Raw genomic sequence first — 23408 nt, forward strand, 5'->3', positions numbered from 1 at the left:
TCCTCACATTCTTATTCAATTTCCTGATCTATTGGTGCTATCAGAGGAATTTAGTGCAGAGGGCTCCTATAGAGTTCAGCTCTACATTGAGTAGTTCATATTGCTTTCATAAACATGTCTTTCTCATGATTTACAGCAACAACTCCGCATGAGGGTCAAGCTGACGTACACCCACAAAGGCTCACCTGTCCAAGACCTGGCCGAGGTCAACAACTTTCCTCCTCAGTCCTGGCAATGATGACCGTGCCCTCTCGCTCTTAAAAACCCCGCCACGGGAACTATGGGAAAGATTCTCCCCTCTCCCTTTACCCCGACTGATCCCCCTGTGACATCACTGCAGACTGCTGCCCTGGGGTTGCATGGGAAGCAGCGAAATGGCAAACACACAAAAAAAGATGGTATGAAGACCATGATGACGACAACCGCAACAATGACGGCAACGACGATAGACATCATCAGAAATATGTGAAAACATATGAATTTACTAACTCTTCTTTTCCTTGATTGGTTTCACCACAATCTGTCTGCTTTGCAGTTGCCATTCTTTCCATCTCCTTGCCCTCTCAATGCACGTACGCCCACATTGCACTCTCTGTGGTACGCCCACCCATCTAAGCCGCCATAGAAAATAGCTGTTGGCTATGCACTTGTTTAATAAGCAGTCTTTTTTTTTCTCTTTTTCATGTTTTTAATCTTACAGGAATTTAACATGGGTATTTATTTCCCCTATTTTCAAGCCTGAATGAGATGCAATTTAATTAACTCTATGAAATTTGCACACTGTCCATTCACCACTTTCCCAATTGGGTTTGAAAACTTTGAGTACTTCGGCTCTCAGTATTTAATCTAGTTTGGTCTCCAAAGTGACTATAACACATTCTGTTCTAAAGATCTCCAGCTCTATACTTCAAATGCAAGGTCTTCAGTTGCAATACAAAGGTTAATCTCTCGTGGACAGATTCTGGGTGTAAACCGAAGAATTTGTCGGGACGGGGTGGAATGCGTAGGATCAGTTTTCGTCACTGATTATCTGGATGTATCAGGATTGGCCGAAGGCGGTGCTTAAACTTCGACTGCTTCACTTGTGTGGGGAAATTGGTGGAAGTGGTGGGAGGGGGGCTTTGGCTAAGAGTTTCGTTTTGGGAGGGTAGAGACTTGGCAAACCGGAACTCACAATTTCTAATACGTATGTACACGCAGCTGACCAAATTATGTGAGATTTTAGTTCTGGGGTAACTGAGATTATACAAACTTTCACATTATGACTTTTCCCCTCTTTTACATCCATTAACTTTGGCAGCAGAAAGGTTTTAAAGACTCAGCGCACTCATTCATTTTGGTGGGAACTTGACCCTCCATCTCATGAGTGATTTAAAAGGCAAAAGATGTGCGGAGTCATTGAATTCCATCAGTTTGATAGTTGTTTGTATCCCATTCACATTGGTTGCCCAGAGAGTCCTTTCAGCAGGGTTGAGATACTGTAAATGGATAAAGTGCATATTTCGAAGGCTGGAGTGTGTTCGTTTGTCATGGGCTGGTAAACACACAGTATGGTTCTATTTTCTTTAGTTTGGTCAGCAGTTTGGTAGCCATAGTATCTTGAAAAAGTTTATTTTCTGAGGTGGAATCTAGAGGATGGACATTTCTGCTTTGTTTGACTTCCCTGTATAGCACTGTTTCCTCCACATAGATGGGCACGATTTACAGTTTATTCAAGCCATCTTGTTAAATTCAACAGTTAATTGCTTCGATCAAGCTGAGGTTATTGAAGCAATATGGATATTGTATATCAGTGCGGGTCTGAGACATCTTAGTTATAGGCAAATCCTTAAACAGAGATTCATTGAATACTAACTCTGTAAGTATTTGATTCTTCCACGCATCTGAACAAACAGCCTGAAATGTAAGATTCACAGCTTTGGGACGTCAAAACGTCTGTCTCTTTTTAGACTATTAACCTGGCTGGACATAGCCGGCCTAGAGACGACACGTACGTACATGTACATTAAGTCTATTTTGAATGTAGTTATATGCACTGAATTATTTTTCTTTGCAGTCTTTTTCTGTGGCTCTCCTCTCTGAGGGCGCTGGCCATTTTGTTGGCACTATTTTTGTGGTATTATGATATTGTTTTTTTTTTTTTGCAGTGATTTGACTTAAACAATATTGCCTGATATCAAAATGATGTGCCTTTTGACATAACTAGATGGGAATTCCCTAAACTGGTCTCATCTGATCTGTGTGACGAGGGTTTGAGTGTCAGGGAGTGCTTATTGTGGGTAATATCCTGAATAGAGAGCAGGCAAGATGGACAGGCTGGATGGAAGGAAGGAGTCGAAGAAGAATGTGACCTTTTATTTTAAAGACATCTCACTCTGATTTTCTGGCATTTAGAGTGGAAATGATGTAGTCTGATATCAGTGTAGCTTGGTGTGATTCCTTGGCTGTCATACTTCTCCAAATCAGAATCCCGACCTAGCTGTCGGAAACATTAACCTGAATACCTCACAATGTTTTCTCTTCCTGTTAACTATCAACAGCACAGTACCTGGAGAGCTGTATTTAGTCTTCTGTATGATCTGCAATCAAGTGGGCACCTGTAGGACATCTCATTACTAACACGCTTCGCTGCCCCATGATGCTGTATGTGTTCAGACCGTCAGATGTTCAATCGCACTATATGCTTATTGATATTCACTATGCTACACTATCAAACATTTGTGACCAAATCGGAGATGCTATTAGCTTTGGAAATAAGCTTTGGAAATATTTTTGAGCAATGATCTGTGTATATGGAGAAAATGATTTCATTCTATTAGTTAACTTTTTTTTTGTTTTTGACAATGCTATATTGGCTTTTTCTGTATATATTGAGGGCTTTTAAGATTTGTCAAATATCCTTTCTTTCAACCCTTTTTTTTTAGATACCAACCATTTTCTAAGACTTCCAATTACTCACGGTGTATATTGTCTTAATAGATCTTAGTCAACAATATGGTCTAAAGAAAAGACTTCCCTATTTCATCAGTCATCGCAAAATATGTGTAATCGGCTGCCTGTACATTGTATATTATTGTAAACCGAAACGACAAAAGATGATCAAATGAAATAAAACCCCATTTGAAGACTTATACAGATTAGGTAAGGACTATAATTGTATACATATATGTAAAAAAGAATCCTCTTGAAACGATGCAAATGAGCTGCATTCTCTTCATAATGTTGAGGTTTGGACGTATCTTCTATTTTCTGATGATTTTTTGGGTGAGTAGGTTGCTGCTGTTGGTTTCTTATAATGTCCTCTTAAGGTTTGGTTGGGCAAAACTGGTGTTGTCTATGAGTGATGTACTGTACTACTGAGAGGTCTGTGAGCTGTGCACAGTGACCGAGGTGGCACCTTGTCGGTATTCAGGGTCCTCAAAAAGGCCTAATCTATTTTCATATGCTCCTTAAGAGGAGTAGGCCTCTTGCTAAGACGCTGTAATGCCTCCTTTGGCCTGTAATGTGCTTTATCGTTTTTTTCTTTCCCAGCAAAAGTAATTGGAGAAAATGTATGGTGTCAGACATGAAAGCTAATTAATGGATGGATGACCTACCTACAGTGCACATGGTCCTTCTGAGAGCGATTCTCATTGTTGGACTCCTTTTTAAGTCTCCTATTCGCAGGTCATTCTTTTTTTTCTTTTTTTCCAGTCCTATAGATTCTCTCCCCCATTCATCTGGCATCTCACCTCCCCACGTTAATTGTATTGGATTTCAGAGACATGAGAATGGGACCAGAGTTTCTCTGAAGTGTTGGTCTTTTTTTTTTACCCTTGTGATACTGTTGCACATACCTTTTTTATTGTAAGGTGGAGATTGAATGTCCTGAGTATTATCAGGCTATGAGAGGTTTAATCTGTGTGTGGTGTATATGAGTCATTAAGTAGTTAAGTGCTTGTCTTCTCTTGGGGTTGACTGATACAAGGTGCTCTTGGCTGCCTGTCATCATCCACTCTATTACTGGGTCTGTTCATCACTCCTGATGACTGCATTAAGGAACCCGTCTTATGGACTGGTTTGTGGAGAGAGCAGAGACTAGGCCTGGTTCTGTTACAGGGAACCGGCCAGCAGGGTTGTTGATGTTCAAGCTCTCTAAGATGAAAAGTGGTCCTTTCTATTTATTGAAATACATTTAAAAAATCAGGACTGAAGTGTGAGGCTGATCTCTTGTGTGTGTATGGCCTTTTGGTGTCTACATTTTATTTTCAGAAGACCTGTGATCTTAATGCAGTGCTGCTTAACCTGTCATTGTGATATGACACAACTATAACACTGAGCTAAAGCTGCATGTTAGCTGTGCTGTGAGCTCATTTCCACAAGGGGGAGCTGGTCAAGATATGTAAGGCTATAGGGAAAGGAAAGACATCTCATACTTGTACCTTGTCTTGAATGTGTTTTTATCGGTTCGATTCCGTCAGCGTTGACCCTCTGTCAATCATGTTTGACCAGTTAACTCTTTTAAGGATACAGTGCCCCGTAAAGTTTTAAATGAGAAATGCTTATGAAGGTGAAATTCCATTGGTTTGGACACTGCATCTTAAAAAGGACATTTGTAAAGAAAATAACCCCTCAGAGGTCTGAGCAGCTTTTGAAGCATTTTGTTTGTGTAATCAGCCAGTATACGTGTGTGTAAATATCTCTGCGTTGGCATGTCTTGCTACAGTCACCAGGTAGGACATGAAATTAGCTGCAATGATTTCAATTCACAACTTCTGAGCTGCATGTGAGAGCCAATGTAAATAGTCATTTCTACTCTTTATGTAATCCTCTTTTTGGAAATGCAAGAAAAGTTCACATTTTTTTCAACAAATTCAACACACCACCTTGTTGGGTTGAACATTTGAAAATGTATTTTTTTTGTTTTTTTGGAAGTGGTTAAAAGTGCACACCACTCATTCGGATGTAATTGTTTTTTACTTCTATATTTGGCCAGGTGACTTCTGTGTGTAAAGGGGTTTGAAGGCGCATCTGACTTTAGCCACTATTATCCCTTTCCCTGTGAAATCATAAAGCGTCCATTGTACTTTTGAAAGAGAATCTGAATATGTAACCCTCAGATTTATCCCGACTATACAACAACATATCTGATTTGAGAAGGTGAGGGGGGAAAAAACATTTTTTGAAATTCACTTTTCCAGACAGGTTTAACATTTTGAACTGAATCAGAGTCCCGTGTCTTCAAGGTGGGTGTGAATGGACTGAAGATATGATTAAAGCTGAGAGGCTGTAAACTATATTTTAGACTTATGCTGTGTATTATTGTCTTTGGGTTGGAGGAAATGATGATCAAGAGTATAAATAAAAAGTCACACAAAATTATTGACCGGACTCATTCATTTATCAACTCTTAGGGAGTGCAATTGGCATGCTGACTGCAGGAATGCCCACCAGAGATGTTGCCGTCGAATTGAGTGTTCATTTCTCTACCATAAGCCGCCTCCAACACCGTTTTAGAGAATTTGCCAGTACGTCCAACCGGCCTCAACCGCAGACCATGTGTATGGCATCGTGTGGGCGAGTGGTTTGTTGATCTCATTGTTGTGAACAGAGTGCCCCATGGTGGGATTATGGTATGGGCAGGCATAAGCTAAACACAATTGCATTTTATCGATGACCATTTGAATGGACAGAGGTGACGAGATCCTGAGGCCCATTGTCGTGCCATTAATCGGCTGCCATCACCTCATGTTTCAGCATAATGCACAGCCACATGTCACAAGGATCTGTACACAATTCCTGGATGCTGAAAATGTCTCCGTTCTTCCATGGCCTGCACACTCACCAGACATGTCACCCATTGATGTTTGGGATGCTCTGGATCAGTGTGTTCCAGTTTCTGCCAATATCCAGAAACTTCACAGAGCCAGTGAAGACGAGTGTGACAACATTCCACAGGTCACAATCAACAGCCTGGTCAACTCTTTGCGAAGGAGATGTCACACCAGATACTGACTGGTTTTCTGATCCACGCCCCTACCTTTTTTTTTAAGGTATCTGTGACCAACAGATGCATATCTGTATTCCCAGTTATGTGAAATCCATAGATTGGAGTCTAATTTATTTCAATTGACTGATTTCCTTTTATGAACTATAACTCTGTAAAATCTTTGAAATTGTTGCATTTATATTTTTGTTCAGTATAGTGACAAATGGGGTTCACCTACGTAACTGATTTAGAACAGGCCTACACAGATGTTTTCAGCTTAACATAACCTGACATGTTTCAGTATACATAGGCTACTTGTCATACTAAACTAGATTGAGTCACAGTGAGGTTGGAGCAGCGTACAAACAAGGAGAATTCCAATCAAAGTTCCAGTATCTGTTTCCACGAGAGTAGTTTCTTCGGTCAGTGATTCTTGATTCGCTTTTGAGGAACATTATCAAGTCCAAGCTGTTAAAAGTACCTCTGTGTGGGCTGGTAGTTGAGGATTGATTTTCTGTGAGCCAAACAAACTACAGTAGTGGAAGAAGCCAAGCCATGAGTCAATTAACAGTGATCCAGGTGGAATAGAAGTGACAGGATTCTCTCATGCACCACTTTATCACATCTGTTTTGCTTTTACAGTTGTGGTATATTGATGTCTGCTGATGAACCCATTGGCTGAACATTGCTATAAGTTCAGTACTCAAAAGGACAACTCAAGGGAGAAGTCATGAAGGAAAAGGCAAGTGGTGCTTGAAAGATACCAGGCTGAATTTGCTGTTTCAGACCCACCCCCTGTACTGCTTTTCCATGACCCTGAAGAGAGACTAGTGCCTTGGTTACCTCTCATTCACTTATTTTATTTAACCTTTAGCCTTTATTTAACCACATGCCCAGGCCTGCCTTATTGACATATCTTGACATGCCTTTTTAACAGGGAATTTTTGTCATTAACTTACTTGTTCCAATTTAGACCATAATGAAATGTGATATTGGCTGCGCTGATTCCCTATGAGGAATAATTTGATGAGTGCTTATGTAAAGATGTACAATTTTTCAAAATGTAAGTATCATGAGCCTCTAGGGCAATTATAAGAAACAGCCTATAGTCGTGGCCAAAAGTTTTGACTGACACAAATATTAATTTTCACCAAGTCTGCTGCTGCTGCCTCAGTTTGTATGATGGCAATTTGCATATACTCCAGAATGTTATGAAGAGTGATCAGATGAATTGCAATTAATTGCAAAGTCCCTCTGCCATGCACATGAACTGAATCCCCCAAAAAACATTCCACTGCATTTCAGCCCTGCCACAGAAGTACCAGCTGACATCATGTCAGTGATTCTCTCGTTAACACAGGTGTGAGTGTTGACGAGGAAAAGGCTTGACGAGGAGATCACTCTGTCATGCTGATTGAATTTGAATAACAGACTGGAAGCTTCAAAAGTAGGGTGGAGCTTGGAATCATGTTCTTCCTCTGTCAACCATGGTTACCTGCAAGGAAACACGTGCCGTCATCATTACTTTGCACAAAGAGGGCTCGGATCATCAAGAACTTCAAGGAGAGCGGTTCAATTGTTGTGAAGAAGGCTTCAGGGCTCCAAAGAAAGTCCAGCATGCGCCAGGACAGTCTCATAAAGTTGATTCGGCTGCGGGATCGTGGCACCACCAGTACAGAGCTTGCTCAGGAATGGCAGCAGGCAGGTGTGAGTGCATCTGCATGCACAGAGAGGTGAAGACTTTTGGAGGATGGCCTGGTGTCAAGAAAGGCAGCAAAGAAGCCACTTCTCTCCAGGAAAAACATCAGGGACAGACTGATATTCTGCAAAAGGTACAGGGATTGGACTGCTGAGGACTGGGGTAAAGTCATTTTCTCTGATGAAACCCCTTTCCAATTGTTTGGGGCATCTGGATAAAAGCTTGTCCAGAGAAGACAAGGTGAGCGCTACCATCAGTCCTGTGTCATGCCAACAGTAAAGCATCCTGAGACCATTCATGTGTGGGGTTGCTTCTCAGACAAGGGAGTGGGCTCACTCACAATTTGGCCTAAGAACACAGCCATGAATAAAGAATGGAACCAACACATCCTCCGAGAGCAACTTCTCCCAACCATCCAGGAACAGTTTAGTGACGAACAATGCCTTTTCCAGCATGATGGAGCACCTTGCCATAAGGCAAATATTGACTCTTTGCATCAACTTCATGTAATTGTAAATAAAATCATTTGACACTTATGAAATGCTTGTAATTATACTTCAGTATTCCAAAGTAACACCTGACAAAAATGTCTAAAGACACTGAAGCAGCAAACTTTGTGGAAATTAATATTTGTGTCATTCAACTTTTGGCCACAACTGTACATTGAGTGAAATTACAATGTCATTCATTTAAATCAAAATCGCAATACAGTTAGTGCGGTAAAGCACACGTGTAATAGGTGTATAGGAAACCTAATGAATTATTCAGTATGCCTCTACTCTGAAATGGGCAGTACCTTATGAATAATATGTTACCCTGCCTCTCTAATGTTTATTGATTGGGTCTATCTGACAGCGGTGAAGTTCAGTCGTTATGGCGTCGCACCGAACGAGAATGGTATTTTTCAGCTGCCGCATGTATTGGAATTTATCAGTCATGTTCCACGTTCTTTTGGGGGTTTTCTAGTTAAATATACACATGCAAATGAAAGAAGAAGATAATATACCGGGCACCGTAATGGAGCGAAAAAAAGGTGGTGTCGAAGATAGCAGGGGTTGTATGGACACACTGGTCTACGAAGCGGGATCTAACCAAGCTGCAGGTCGTGGCGACCGCAATGGTACAGGAAACCGTGTCGGAACAGGGATACGCGTTCTAAAGGTAACTATCAAGCAGGTCAAATTTGAAGGTTTATCAGAATACTTCAATCGCACAATTCTCGGTTCTAACAGGGCCGAAGTGCGTGTGAAATTATACTCACGCGTCATACAGTTTGAGTATCAATGATCTCTTATATAGTGATAATTATGTTGGCTTTGAAAGTATAGCGTTGAGTGCAACAATGTGTCGAACCACATCGCCAGAGAGCCGCTTCCTTTCACTGTAGCTCTTTTTAGATTGTAACAAAAACATTTGACTGACCTGATCCAGTAGGCAGTCGTTCGAGATGTTGCTACATATTGCCGTGCTAAACTGTTAGTCTATCCTACTGTAAATGTTTCATATGCTATATTTGCTGTTGTGTATCATGTGCAAATATAACAACAGTATAGCCTAGGCTATAGATCAGAACATGTCAAAACACATGTTTTAACTTGCTGTTTATTGCTGAAAATGAATAGCTTAAACTATTATTGATAGAGTAACATTTGTAAACTTATCAATGTGTTTCGCTATTTAGGCGACATGTTTGTCACTGGATAAAATCCACATTGAAATTCTTAAATAGCCTATTGCCCCGGTTTTGAAAAGGCTAACGGACCACCGGTAGGCCCCATCGAAATCTTGGACTGAGATTGTTCAGTAGTTTCGAGCCCTCAGTTGGCAAGCACAATTGACAAGACGTGATCAACTGTTTCCTTACTCATCCGTGCGCAGTTCTTCCGCCCATTATGTCACTCATGAACCCATTAGGTCCATTTACATAAAACATAATAATTTAGAAAATAAATGTCATAGGCTGACAACTCATCCATGCTTCTATGGATAGACTGTTTATCTCACCAATCTCTCATGTGATACTGTCATGGAGAAGGACACATTCCAGTTACAATTGCTCTAATAATAAATATCCAAAAGACAACTTCATTGGAAGGACCATTACATTTTATGTTCATTGAATCATGAATGGCTGCTGCTGCAGCTAACAGTAGCCTTATATTCAACCAACCAAGATATAAACCAATGAGTGGGGAGTTTATACACATATTAGTGGCGGTTGGTGCCATTATGATGATGGAGGATGGTAATTGTTTTTAATAAGCATGGCCCTATTTCTATTACAGCATATTGGATGACTGTCATTCATATTCTATTCACCCAGCTCAATGTAACCTCAATAGGTTTAGGCTACTCCATGATACTTTCCCTGTACCTACCCACCATGAGGTTCGTTAAACTAGCCTATGAATGAAAGTTTACATGGCAGGTGCACATGTCGAGATACTTTTTAGTAATCAAGGTGACCGTGACACATTCAAAACCGCCTTGCACACTCTTGCCTGCATTTAGTTGATCTAGGGTGTAATCTTTAGTCCAACAGTTGCAAATGAGAGTTTCTATTGGACAAATTCAGGTATAGTGCATTCTCAAAGTATTCAGACCCCTTGACTTTTTCTAAATTTTGTTGTGTTACAGCCTTATTATAAAATGGATTAAATAGTTTATTTCCCTCAATCCACACACAATACCCCCTTAATAACTAAGCAAAAACAGGTTAAATGTTTGTAAATTTATCAAACAAAAATTGTGAATATTACAATTTACGTAAGTATTCAGACCCTTTACTCGGGTTCAAGTCCGAGCTTTTCCTGGGCCACTCAAGGACATTCAGTGACTTGTCCCAAAGCCACTCCTGCGTTGTCTTGGCTGTGTGCTTAGGTCATTGTCCTGTTGGAAGGTGAACCTTCGCCCCAATCTGAGGTCCTGAGTGCTCTGGAGCAGGTTTTCATCATGGATCTCTGTACTTTGCTCTGTTCATATTTCCCTCGGTCCTGACCAGTCTCCCAGTCCCTGCCACTGAAAAACATCCCCACAGCATGATGCTGCCACCACCATACTTCACCGTAGGGATGGTATTGGCCTGGTGATGTGCGGTGCCTGATTTTCTCCATATGTGACGCTTGGTATTCAGGCCGAAGAGTTCAATCTTGGTTTCATCAGACCAGAGAATTTAGTTTCTCATGGTCTGAGTCCTTTAGGTGCCTTCTTGGCGAATTCCAAGTGGGCTGTTGTGCCTTTTTACTGAGGAGTTGCTTCTGTATCCATCGGGTTCTTGGTCACCTCCTTGACCATGGCCCTTCTCCCCTGGTTGCTCAGTTTGGCCGGGTGGCCAGCTCTAGGAAGAGTTAACTCTAGGGGATTTTAAACTTCTTCCATTTAAGAATGATGGAGGCCACTGGGTTCTTGGGGACCTTCAATGCTGCATACATTTTTTTTTGTACCCATTTAACATTTTACATTTAAGTCATTTAGCAGACGCTCTTATCCAGAGCGACTTACTCCAGATCTGTGCCCGACACAATCCTGTCTCAGAGCTGGATAATTATTTTGACCTCATGGCTTGGTTTTTGCTCTGACCTTCACTGTCAACTGTGGGACCTTTCTATAGACATATTTGCCTTTCCAAATCATGTTCAATCAATTGAATTTACCACAGGTGGACTCCAATCAAGTTGTAGAAACGTCTCAAGGATGATCAGTGGAAACAGGATGCACCTGAGCTCAATTTCAAGTTTCATAGCAAAGGGTCTGAATGTTATGTAAATATGGTGTCTGTTTAAAATATGTTTATATAAAAAGAATATAAATAATTTGAAACCTGTTTTGTGATTATGGAGTATTGTGTGTGTAGATTGATGAGGCTGTATTTTAGAATAAGGCTGTAACATAACAAAATGTGGAAAGTCGAGGGGTCTGCACTAGAGGTTGAACAATTAATCGGAATGGCCGATTTAATTAGGGCCGATTTCAAGTTTTCAAAACAATCGGAAATCGGTATTTTGGGGCGCCGATTTGCCGTTTTTTAAATTTGTTGTAATTTTTTATCTAATTTTTTAGACCTTTATTTAACTAGGCAAGTCAATTAAGAACACATTCTTATTTTCAATTACGGCCTAGGAACGGTGGGTTAACTGCCTCGTTCAGGGGCAGAACGACATATTTTCACCTTGTCAGCTCGGGGATCCAATCTTGCAACCTTACAGTTAACTAGTCCATCGCAATAACGACATGCCTCTCTCTCGTTGCGCTCCACAAGGAGACTGCCTGTTACACGCGAATGCAGTAAGCCAAGGTAAGTTGCTAGCTAGCATTAAACTTATCTTGTAAAAAATAATCATAATCACTAGTTAACTACACATGGTTGATAATATTTCTAGATAGCGTGTCCTGCGTTGCATGTAATCTGACTGAGTATACAAGCATCTCACTATCTGACTGAGCGGTGGTAGGCAGAAGCGTGAACATTCATTCAAACAGCACTTTTGTGCGTTTTGCCAGCAGCTCTTCGTTGTGTGTCAAGCATTGCGCTGTTTATGACTTCAAGCCTATCAACTCCCGAGATGTTGCTGGTGTAACCGAAGTGAAATGGCTAGCTAGTTAGCGCACGCTAGTAGCAGTTCAAACGTCACTCGCTCTGAGCCTTCTAGTAGTTGTTACCCTTGCTCTGCATGGTTAACGCTGCTTTGATGGTGGCTGTTGTCATTGTGTTTCTGGTTCGAGCCCAGGGAGGAGCGAGGAGAGGGACGGAAGCTATACTGTTACACTGCAATACTAAAGTGCCTATAAGAACATCCAATAATAAAAGGTTAATTAAATACAAATGATACAGAGGGAAATAGTCCTATAATTCCTATAATAACTACAACTTAAAACTTACCTGGGAATATGGAAGACTCATGTTAAAAGGAACCACCAGCTTTCATATGTTCTCATGTTCTGAGCAAGGAACTTAAACGTTAGCTTTCTTACATGGCACATATTGTACTTTTACTTTCTTCTCCAGAACTTTGTTTTTGCATTATTTAAACCAAATTGAACACGTTTCATTATTTACTTGAGGCTAAATTGATTTTATGGTTGTATTATATTAAATTAAAATAAGTGTTCATTCAGTATTGTTGTAATTGTCATTATTACAAGTACATTTTTAAAAAATCGTCAGATTAATTGGTATCGGCTTTTTTGGTCCTCCAATAATCGGTATCGGCGTTGAAAAATCATAATCGGTCGACCTCTAGTCTGCACTGTATGTTTATCCCTGTTTGACATCTCAGAACATGGTTTGTTAATTGATCTTCTGATCACTCTGAGTTGTTGGAGCTTTATTTGGCAGATTTTTTTTTGCCCTCTGGCCTTGGACGGTTGTCGTGGGTGACTGAGTGAAATGAGGGCAATGACTGTCTAGGCAATGGTCGATGCTCAGGGCCGTGGCAGCCTCTCTGTGAATGAGTTTGCCCGTCTTGTAGACTCACATAGAGAGACCTGTGGTGTGTGCCTGTCGCCATTGATGTGTATGTTGTCATTGCACAGTGAGGTTCTCTGCTTTTGGGAGAGAGTGTGTGCATATGTTGCCTGTCACCCATTGAGCTGTGTGTGTTGTCATTGCACATTGAGGCCTGTTGTGTGCATCTTTGGAGCTGTCGTGCTGAAGAGCTGTGGCTCGGGGCCCTGCTGTCTCCTCTGTTGCCTCTCTGTGTGTGTGTGTGTGTGTGTGTGTGTGTGTGTGTGTGTGTGTGTGTGTGTGTGTGTGTGTGTGTGTGTGTGTGTGTGTGCTGCAGTGCAGTGTAGTGTGGATGCCAGCAGCTGCCTGCCTGTGCCGGGCAGCTGTGGGGATGCACGGTATCGTGGAAGGATGACTTCATCAGTGTCTGACTAATGACCTAATGCCTGGTCACCAGTATCAAAAGCCAGGGTCCAGTTCACACAGCGCCGTTCTTGCCCTGTGTAAATATTTATTCCGAGCTTCTCCAGATTTGAAAATAAGGCCAGTGATTCGGCCATGAGCTTTCTGCAGGTAATCTCATTTGAACTTTCAGTTTTGCCAACCTGACAAATTGACTTAATTGAATTTGTCCTCTGGATGTGTTGGAACATGATGCAGCTTGAGATATTCTTTATTTAGAGCAAGGCTGCTGCAAGACGAGTTATCTTCTCTTAAACGCCCAATACATTTACAGCGTATCGGTGGTGGCAGTCTTTTCATCTAATGTTTGTTTCTACAGCGGAACATGAAGAGGAATGGGAGCAGAGGCTGTGTTACTAGGAAGACCCGCTTTGGATCACGGGAGCGGGACTGGCTGAAGGGGGATGCCCAGCGGGGCTGTGTGTGTCTGTACGGGGGAACAGTTGACCCCCAGCCCCCAGCCTCGGGCCCACAGGCCTCCTCCACCCTCCAGGCAGACCTGCGGCTGGTGCTATGCTCCACCACTACCACGGTGGAGGAGCTGTGTGCCCAGAGAGAAGTAGAGGGACTATACCTGCAGCTCCATGGAGACCTGCTCAGGTAATACTCACCTCCACATCTCTCCTCTCCCACTCACGTCTAGTACCACGGTGTTGTGTTCACAACAATATGTTAGATGGCAGTCTCATAGTGACATTGGTTCAATTTATTGCAAGACAGTGTTATATTACAATTCTAAATGATCCCATTCATGTTCAATATCACATCTTTGTGCTTTATTCACCTAGCCTCAAAGTTACATCAGTCTCAAACCTATTCATACTGTTGTAGTTACAAATTATCTCATTCTGGCACTGCCGATTCCTCCATTCTATTTTTACACATTGGGCCAGGTTTGTACTCTGTTTTCTTGAGTGCTTATGAGAACTGTACTGCTTGCCTAGAACAGGAGTAGGCTCATAGATCTAGACTTTGACTGACCTATGTGGCCCACAATTCTGCACGTTCCCGGTGGCCGTGTCTGAAATCTGTCTTGCCTACAACTGACTTAAACTGCATTGCTGTGTAATAACCATACCACATGCTATTTAGAATGTATTGTTTAGTAAAAAAGAACAAATATCAGTATATTAGGCTCCTTCTAATTAGAAAGCGTCATGTAATGCACAATTGCATTGATTACCGCTATTCGTTCATTTTGAAACAGCACGTCCCCTCACCTGATTTATCAGCTGTTGTCAAACACATGTGAGTCTCGAAAGACCATTCTCTTCCTCAATAGTGTGCAGCGAATTCTACTAGATGAAAAACCAAAATGAGAATGACATCCTGGCATTTAAATCATACAACATTTTCGAAAATGCACATACTGTAAAACATTATTGTTTCGCATACCCAAAACGCCTGCAAGTACGAGTATTCAGACACGTACAGGGACTTGACAGCTGTTTATGACAGCACTTTTCCGTTTTCACTCCTCATGATGATGCCTCTGACACAGGCTATAATCTGGTTAAGCCCACTTGTTCTCCTCTTGGCTTTTTTTGGTCAGGCCAGGCAAGGGAATACTTTTAACTCCCTCTAAGACTATTTTTGGTTAAACGCTCAGCAGGATGCACTAAATGGGTCATGTGGTTCAGTGTTGTACAGAAGAAAAACAAGGTATAACATGACTGAGATTTGTAGTGAATTACACACCTTGCTGTAGGATGCTCTTAACCTCCCCCCATGGTATTGATTTTACCAGCTGGAGCCCTCTACCACGTGAATGACATTTCTACATTCTATTAATACAGCTGGAGCCCTCTACCACGTGAATGACATTTCTACATTCTATGAATACAGCTGGAATGAGCTACATTCTATGAATACAGCTGGAGCCCTCTACCACGTGAATGACATTTCTACATTCTATGAATACAGCTGGAGCCCTCTACCACGTGAATGACATTTCTACATTCTATGAATACAGCTGGAGCCCTCTACCACGTGAATGACATTTCTACATTCTATGAATACAGCTGGAGCCCTCTACCACGTGAATGACATTTCTACATTCCATTTCCCTCTACCACGTGAATGACATTTCTACATTCTATGAATACAGCTGGAGCCCTCTACCACGTGAATGACATTTCTACATTCTATTAATACAGCTGGAGCCCTCTACCACGTGAATGACATTTCTACATTCTATTAATACAGCTGGAGCCCTCTACCACGTGAATGACATTTCTACATTCTATTAATATAGCTGGAGCTGGAGCCCATTCTACAGCTGGAGCGTGAATGACATTTCTACATTCTATGAATACAGCTGGAGCCCTCTACCACGTGAATGACATTTCTACATTCTATTAATACAGCTGGAGCCCTCTACCACGTGAATGACATTTCTACATTCTATTAATACAGCTGGAGCCCTCTACCACGTGAATGACATTTCTACATTCTATTAATACAGCTGGAGCCCTCTACCACGTGAATGACATTTCTACATTCTATGAATACAGCTGGAGCCCTCTACCACGTGAATGACATTTCTACATTCTATGAATACAGCTGGAGCCCTACCACGTGAATGACATTTCTACATTCTATGAATACAGCTGGAGCCCTCTATGAATGACATTTCTACATTCTATGAATACAGCTGGAGCCCTCTGAATGACCACGTGAATGACATTTCTACATTCTATGAATACAGCTGGAGCCCTCTACCACGTGAATGACATTTCTACATTCTATGAATACAGCTGGAGCCCTCTACCACGTGAATGACATTTCTACATTCTATGAATACAGCTGGAGCCCTCTACCACGTGAATGACATTTCTACATTCTATGAATACAGCTGGAGCCCTCTACCACGTGAATGACATTTCTACATTCTATGAATACAGCTGGAGCCCTCTACCACGTGAATGACATTTCTACATTCTATGAATACAGCTGGAGCCCTCTACCACGTGAATGACATTTCTACATTCTATGAATACAGCTGGAGCCCTCTACCACGTGAATGACATTTCTACATTCTATGAATACAGCTGGAGCCCTCTACCACGTGAATGACATTTCTACATTCTATGAATACAGCTGGAGCCCTCTACCACGTGAATGACATTTCTACATTCTATGAATACAGCTGGAGCCCTCTACCACGTGAATGACATTTCTACATTCTATGAATACAGCTGGAGCCCTCTACCACGTGAATGACATTTCTACATTCTATGAATACAGCTGGAGCCCTCTACCACGTGAATGACATTTCTACATTCTATGAATACAGCTGGAGCCCTCTACCACGTGAATGACATTTCTACATTCTATTAATACAGCTGGAGCCCTCTACCACGTGAATGACATTTCTACATTCTATTAATACAGCTGGATATGCACTGGCAGTTTAGCACTATGCTGGTAAAGTGCTTTTCTGAAAAGACTGGATCAGCACAGGCATGTGTCTTTCTTATCTGAGCCTGAAACCCCCTCTGGTTTGGTCCTGTAACCACCTAGGCTTCTCCTCTATCCCCTTAAGGGAACTCTGATCAAAGTCATTTCACATACAGGTGATACAATGTCAGATTTATCTCGGTAGTGCCATTTTGTCTCCTCCCACACCCTGAAGACTTGGATAACTGTGTGCTGCCTGGGGGAAGTGTCAACACTGAGTCATTTCATGTACCTTTTGGTTTTATTATTAGTGTTTGTTGTATCCTTGTTATTACAATTTCAAGGCACATAGTAAGAGATTTTCCAGTACTTTGTAAACTTTTTAGCCAGTAGTTCTCAGAAGCCAAAAATGGTCCCAGAAAATGTGTAGATGTGTGCTTCACGTTATTTCTCGCTCTCTCTTCTCTCTCTGCTGTGTGTGCATCTTGCTAGCTGTCACTCAAATGCAGAGGAACTAAAGCTCATTGGCTGAAACTCAAATTGCTAGGGGGCTGGCCATATGTGGGGGAAATAGCGCTGCACAGCTTCCAGTAACATTCTGTAGCTAATTGAGGTAAAACAGTAATTCTGCTCATAGATTATACATGTGTGAACTATACTTCAACACATCTAGCGCTTTGCGCTAGGTTTAAAATAGATATATACTTCACCAAAATTCTGGATAATGTCTAACAGATCACCCACGGATACACAACACATTAAGGGAAAGTATCTAGCCACCCAAATGAAGGAAAGGAGCTTTTTGGTGTCTTTTGACAGAGATTAAGTGACTAGATTTTAGAGCCTCCTGTACTCGTGGCCACGAGGCGAGTGGATTTGTGAATAAATGTACATGCTCTCAGAGCATGTGTGAATGGTCTACAGGCAGTCCTGTACAGACAGTCATCCCTCCGAGCCTGCCAGGATCTGTCTAAGTCCTGTGTGAGGTGCTGGGGCCACGACTGTGTGTGATCAGCAGACATGATCCTGATTGTTAGACCCCGCTGGCAGAGGGAGTGTGGCCTTGGGCAGAGAAATGTCACAGCAGCCACCAGACGCTGTGTCACCTCACCATCGCACTGGTGTGACGAGGGCTGTGGCTGGGAACTAGTCACTTCTGCCTTAGCTTCATGGTAATCCTAAACTACAGAACATAGAGGACCTGCGCTGGGGGTTAGCTATCACAGGCGTACTGACTAGGGTGGGTCTCTCTCTCAGAATGTATGGAGAGAGCCAATGATGACTTCTTCTAAAGTGGTAATGTGGGCTACTGTTTAAGATTAAACTGTAATGGACCAGTTAGGTTTGCTACTGGAGCAGTAGGGAGAAATGAAAACCAGACAACTGAATCATTTAGGAAAGAATGCTGGCTTGTAAATGAAAATACAAAAACATGTATCACTTTGAGTAAATATTGATGTACAATGAGCTCAAATATGAATGAAGAACATCAATGGTACAATAGATATCGGCCATATATCCTGCCTATAGTTTACTAGGGTGCACCCAACTCTGTCTTAATCTGAGGGTCTCTCCGATTTCAAAGTTCAATAGCAATACAATAAACATGAATCTACTCAATTCACAAATACTGACTTATAAACCACTATGACATGGAATCGAATGTGAGTGACTGTGCCTATCAAAAAACACTGAAAGGTGTTTAAGTGTAGCATGTGCTTATAACAATCCCAATGCAATGAATGATGCCTTGTAGGAAAAATCCTACCACACCGTAGTATGTCAGTGTAAATTTAGTGTTTTCCAAGGAAAATACATCTTTGCATGCAAATCGTTTTGATGTCCTGGGGTCAGGCATCCTTGGTGGAACTGAATCAATACTCAAAAAACCTGACCTGTTTTACAAACAGGATCCCACAAGATATATACCATGAGTACCTTTCATATAACCATTAATATAGCGCTTAGCTTTAGTCTCTTACAGGAATAAGAAAATAAAACTTTATTCAAAATGCTTTACCCTAACTATAGCACTCACTAGGCTCACGTGGACTGAACAATAACTAGCCTGGGCAAATGAAAAGTACTAGTGCTTACACCTACACGTCATTTCTTATAAAGTCATCTAAAACAGAAGTGTACCAAAATGGATTTATGCTATTTAGTCACATTTTTATAAAAGTATGAAAACTAAAATAATTTGCCAAGCATGATCACTTAACATTTGCTAATTCAATTGATCGATATCTGAGCTAGTCTAAATGTTAACGGCTTGTGCATATGCTTGGTTCAGTTGAGTTTTATACCACTTCTCAACCATTTAAAACGTAGTTTTTATTCCATCCAATGGAGGTAGCTCTTCACGTTCCGTTCCAGCTCTTTTAGTTGTTTTTCTTGTTGGTGCCAACTGGTGTTTTTACGTGAGGTTAGGAAAGGGACTAAGAGTATTTAGTTTGTCATTGGCTCAAAATAAACAGCTGTCAATTTAAACATATCAATAGTATAATATGATTGGTTACTGGTATCTCACTAGCAATGATAAGAATTCAACATTATTTGACCTGCGTTACAAATGCGTTAGAATAAGCAACACAATCACACACTGTATGCCACAAAGAGTGGCATATTGATTTACAGCATATTATGAATTATATTGGGCAATGCTGGGGCTTCCATAGACAGTGGGTCATTGTGAAAAATACCCTCACACATTTTGAGTGGTTCACAGTGGTTCTGGCTGTAATGTCTTCACGGTGGTTCTGTCGCAGATATCCTTGGTGTGTTCAGGTGCAGATCAGAGTTGTTGTAGGCGTGCCATTGCCAGTGACAGGCTGGGGGTCACAGATTGCGGGCACAGCAGACCTCATGTTTGATAGCAGCATGAGAGGCCCTTAACAGGATTAGCCATGGAATGAGCTGATGATTTCAGTAGGGCAACAAGGCAGAGGACTCACACAGGGCATAAAAAGAAAGAGGTTCCATCACCATACCATTCAGATGCATAATTTAGATGGGCTATTGTTATTAGAGTGCATTTTGGTCATTAGCAGGTGCTTCATATGATTAATGATGTTCTTCCTCCATATCTGACTATGAACTTTGGACCTGATACCTGTAAGGATATAGTTTCTCTCTCTGCTTGAGTGACATCCGGCACGGAGTCGGACTCTGTAAATGTTTTGATAGAGGAGCCTCATCAATTCCCCAAGTCTGAAAGTGAAACACCTGTGTCCAGCTCTGCTGATTGGCATGACAGCTGTCCTCTGGACCTTACCTGTCATAACACAGGGAATGATGGCTTGGTGTGTGTGTGTGTGTGTGTGTGTGTGTGTGTGTGTGTGTGTGTGTGTGTGTGTGTGTGTGTGTGTGTGCGTGCGTGCGTGTGCAAATGTGTCCCAGAAATGGTTGATGAACGATGCCCCTTTGGTTGGATTCCAAGCTTGAAGGCAAAGATGTTCAAATGTAATTATACGTGTCGAGGAGAATCTGGGGGCCTGTTAAGGGTATTGATTGTGATTGGCATATATCCTGACGGTTTCTATTTCTGTCACTGCAGGAGGCTGGACCCCTCTGAGTGCCCTCTTCAGATGGTGTATGACTACCTGGCTGCTATAGGCTACCAGGACCCTCTGCGGGTTCAGAGAGAGGCGGCCAACTCGGACCTCAGCTGCATGATCCGCTTCTACAGTGGTGAGTAGTGACCCAGGGGCCTGTCAAGGCTCTCCTTCACTGGGCTCTGACTGGGCTCAGCCTGTTCTGCTGGAACCAGGCCTGGAGCCCTGTCAATGGACCTGGCTCTGTTGGTTATGGAGCAGTCTAAACTGTCAGCTTCTGGGAGGGGGCTTGTTTTTCTGGTCCATAGTGTTTTTGTGACGACGTGTGTCTTTCCACTACTCTCCCGGCTGCAGGGCTGTTAGCGCTACCCTTACTTAATGAAGTAGGCTTCACTCACCTGGATTGGGGTTTATTTTTGCGTAACCTTTTTATGCATATAACAGTCTTTGTAACTTGGGGGAAAAATTGTACTCTTTCTAGTATTTTTGTGCTCTCTAAATTGTACTATTTCTAGTGTGTCTGGGTCTGTATACTGTCTGTCTGTTTGCAGGAGCCAAGCAGCCTGGGCTTGTTGTACTTTAGCTTTCATAATTGCAGCAGGACACAACTATGATCGTGCTGGCGGATCGGTCTGTCAGAGATTGTGGAGCAGCATTTTGTACTTAGAAGAATTCATGTTTTCCACTTAAAATATTATGCTTTCTCTGTCTGCGCCTCTCTACACTTCCACCTGAGTGAAGACTCTGTCCTAGCTTCAGCACCCAGCTAGTTTCAATCAGTCTAGTACTTTAAGAGGAATCAGGCTGGTTTATCAGGGCCCGAGTGGTAAACTACGAAGCAAGCTAGATCTACTCAGGATTTTCTAAAGGTAGCCAGCTTCAGTTAGCTTTCCATTCCAGCTCAGGCGTCATCCGTACTTCAACAATGAATACTGCTCGTCTGCCTGCCGATAACTCTAGCACGTGGCTTGTCTCAAACTCTTCATTTAATTTAATTTTTTTTAACCTTTATTTAACTAGACAAGTCAGTTAAGAACAAATTCTTTTGTTCAATGATGGCCTAGGAACAGTGGGTTAACTGCCTTGTTCAGGGGCAGAACGACAGATTTTTATCTTGTCAGCTCGGGGATTCGATCTAGCAACCTTTCGGTTACTAGTCCAATGCTCTAACCACTAGGCTACCTGTCGCCGAAGACAATGTTGAAAAATCAATCCGTGGGCAAGTCAGTGCCACAATTACTTTTGTATTTATAGATTTTTTTGTACTTACCCATTTTCTCCCCAATTTCGTGATATCCAATTGGTAGTTAGTCTTGTTCCGTCGCTGAAACTACCGTACAGACTCGGGAGAGGTGAAGGTCAAGAGCCATGCGTCCTCCGAAACACAACCCTGTCCAGTCACACTGCTTCTTGACACACTGCTTGCTTAGCCCGGAAGCCAGCCGCGCCAATGTGTCGGAGGAAACACCGTACAGCTGGTGGCGACCCAAGTCAGTGTGCATGCGCCCGGCCCGCCACAAGGACTCGCTAGAGTGCGATTGGTCAAGGACATCCAGCCAGTCAAACCCTCCCCAAGCCAGACGACGCTGGGCAATTGTGCACTACCTCATGGGTCTCCCCGGATCGAACTCGGGGCTGTAGTGACGCCTCTAGCTCTGCGATGCAGTGCCTAAGACCACTACGCCACCCAGTGAAATTATAGTTAACTTGAAAATTCAGCAGGCTATCATATGAAATAGACTTTTAGAAGTGCTGTCTTTATTTTATTACGGTTATCAATGCACAAGCACCTTTTCCCTCTAATGGTATTGGGTCATACAAAAGCTTTACTGTGCGTGAAGTTTCATATGCATTTGTCATTACGAAATGTGTAATGTGATCAGTATTTTAACATGACTATTTTGATTAATAAAATATTTAATCAGTTTGTCTTCAAATGAACTGGAATGATGACTCAATCTTTGCGAGAGTGCAGGAATCTGCTTTCATTGGTCCTCATCTTATGGCTCAGACACTCAGGATCAATGTAGTTCGCCCGGAGATAGCCTGCCTGGTGAAGGTTAGATCTGAAGGATTTGTTGCCATAGAAATTCACCTGGGTAAAAGGTGAGCCATGTTTGTGGTACCAGTTATCCCAAGTTACTCAAGTTTTTGTAATTTATTTTTTATTTTACTTTTATTTAACCAGGCAAGTCAGTTAAGAACATATTCTTATTTTCAATGACGGCCTGGGAACAGTGGGTTAACTGCCTGTTCAGGGGCAGAACGACAGATTTGTACCTTGTCAGCTCGGGGGTTTGAACTCGCAACCTTCCGGTTACTAGTCCAACGCTCTAACCACTAGGCTACGCTGCCGCCCAGCGATACCTTGCTAAGTCCTCAAACTGGGCTTGTAGTATAGGGCTGAGGTGACCTCTGTTTAATGTTTCCATTGTTTGAACCGGGTTTTATTGTGGTTTGGGTTGCTACTACAACAGTTCAATCCCACATCCTCAAGATGAGGGCCCATAAGTGGCTGCCTTCTCCCCTGGGAAGGGGTTTTAAGTGACAGCTGCTAGTTCAGGCCTGTGAGGGATGTGTGTCAGACGCGACCCTGGGCGTGGGTAACCTTCATTACTCTGAGGCCAGGACGCAGCCCAAACAGCCATACATCAGGGCTGCGTGGTCCCAGACTGACCATCCTTCTTCCCTGGGCCTGGTGCAGGTTAGCGTTGTTTGCAATTAATCTTGTTCTTTTGGAAACTCTGCAGTGGTCACTAGCTGGCACAGCCAAAAAGTCATCAAATCTGATTTTAAATTAAATAAATGAAATTTTGGGGCAGCAGGTAGCCTAGTGGTTAGTATTGGGCCAGTAACCGAAAGGTTGCTAGATCAAATCTCTAA

General features: G+C 42.2%; 2 protein-coding genes across 6 annotated transcripts in view; both read left to right on the forward strand.

The window, feature by feature from the left end:
- The window catches only part of LOC124033754 (AP-1 complex subunit gamma-1-like), a 30555-nt gene extending 25199 nt beyond the window's left edge, over nt 1-5356 (forward strand). For all 5 annotated transcript variants that reach the window (XM_046345974.1, XM_046345978.1, XM_046345977.1 and 2 more), the window contains one exon: nt 137-5356. In XM_046345974.1, the coding sequence (XP_046201930.1) occupies nt 137-238 (102 nt within the window). In that variant the 3' untranslated portion in view covers nt 239-5356. The remainder of the gene's footprint in view (nt 1-136) is intronic.
- Nucleotides 5357-8540: 3184 nt separating this feature from the next.
- The window catches only part of LOC124033756 (PH domain leucine-rich repeat-containing protein phosphatase 2-like), a 56027-nt gene continuing 41159 nt past the window's right edge, over nt 8541-23408 (forward strand). Inside the window, exons 1-3 of the mRNA XM_046345990.1 lie at nt 8541-8828; nt 13892-14172; nt 20528-20661. Of these exons, the coding sequence (XP_046201946.1) occupies nt 8646-8828; nt 13892-14172; nt 20528-20661 (598 nt within the window). The 5' untranslated portion in view covers nt 8541-8645. The remainder of the gene's footprint in view (nt 8829-13891; nt 14173-20527; nt 20662-23408) is intronic.

This window comes from Oncorhynchus gorbuscha, linkage group LG04 (genome assembly GCF_021184085.1).
Source record: "Oncorhynchus gorbuscha isolate QuinsamMale2020 ecotype Even-year linkage group LG04, OgorEven_v1.0, whole genome shotgun sequence".
Classification (NCBI taxonomy): Eukaryota; Metazoa; Chordata; class Actinopteri; order Salmoniformes; family Salmonidae; genus Oncorhynchus; species Oncorhynchus gorbuscha.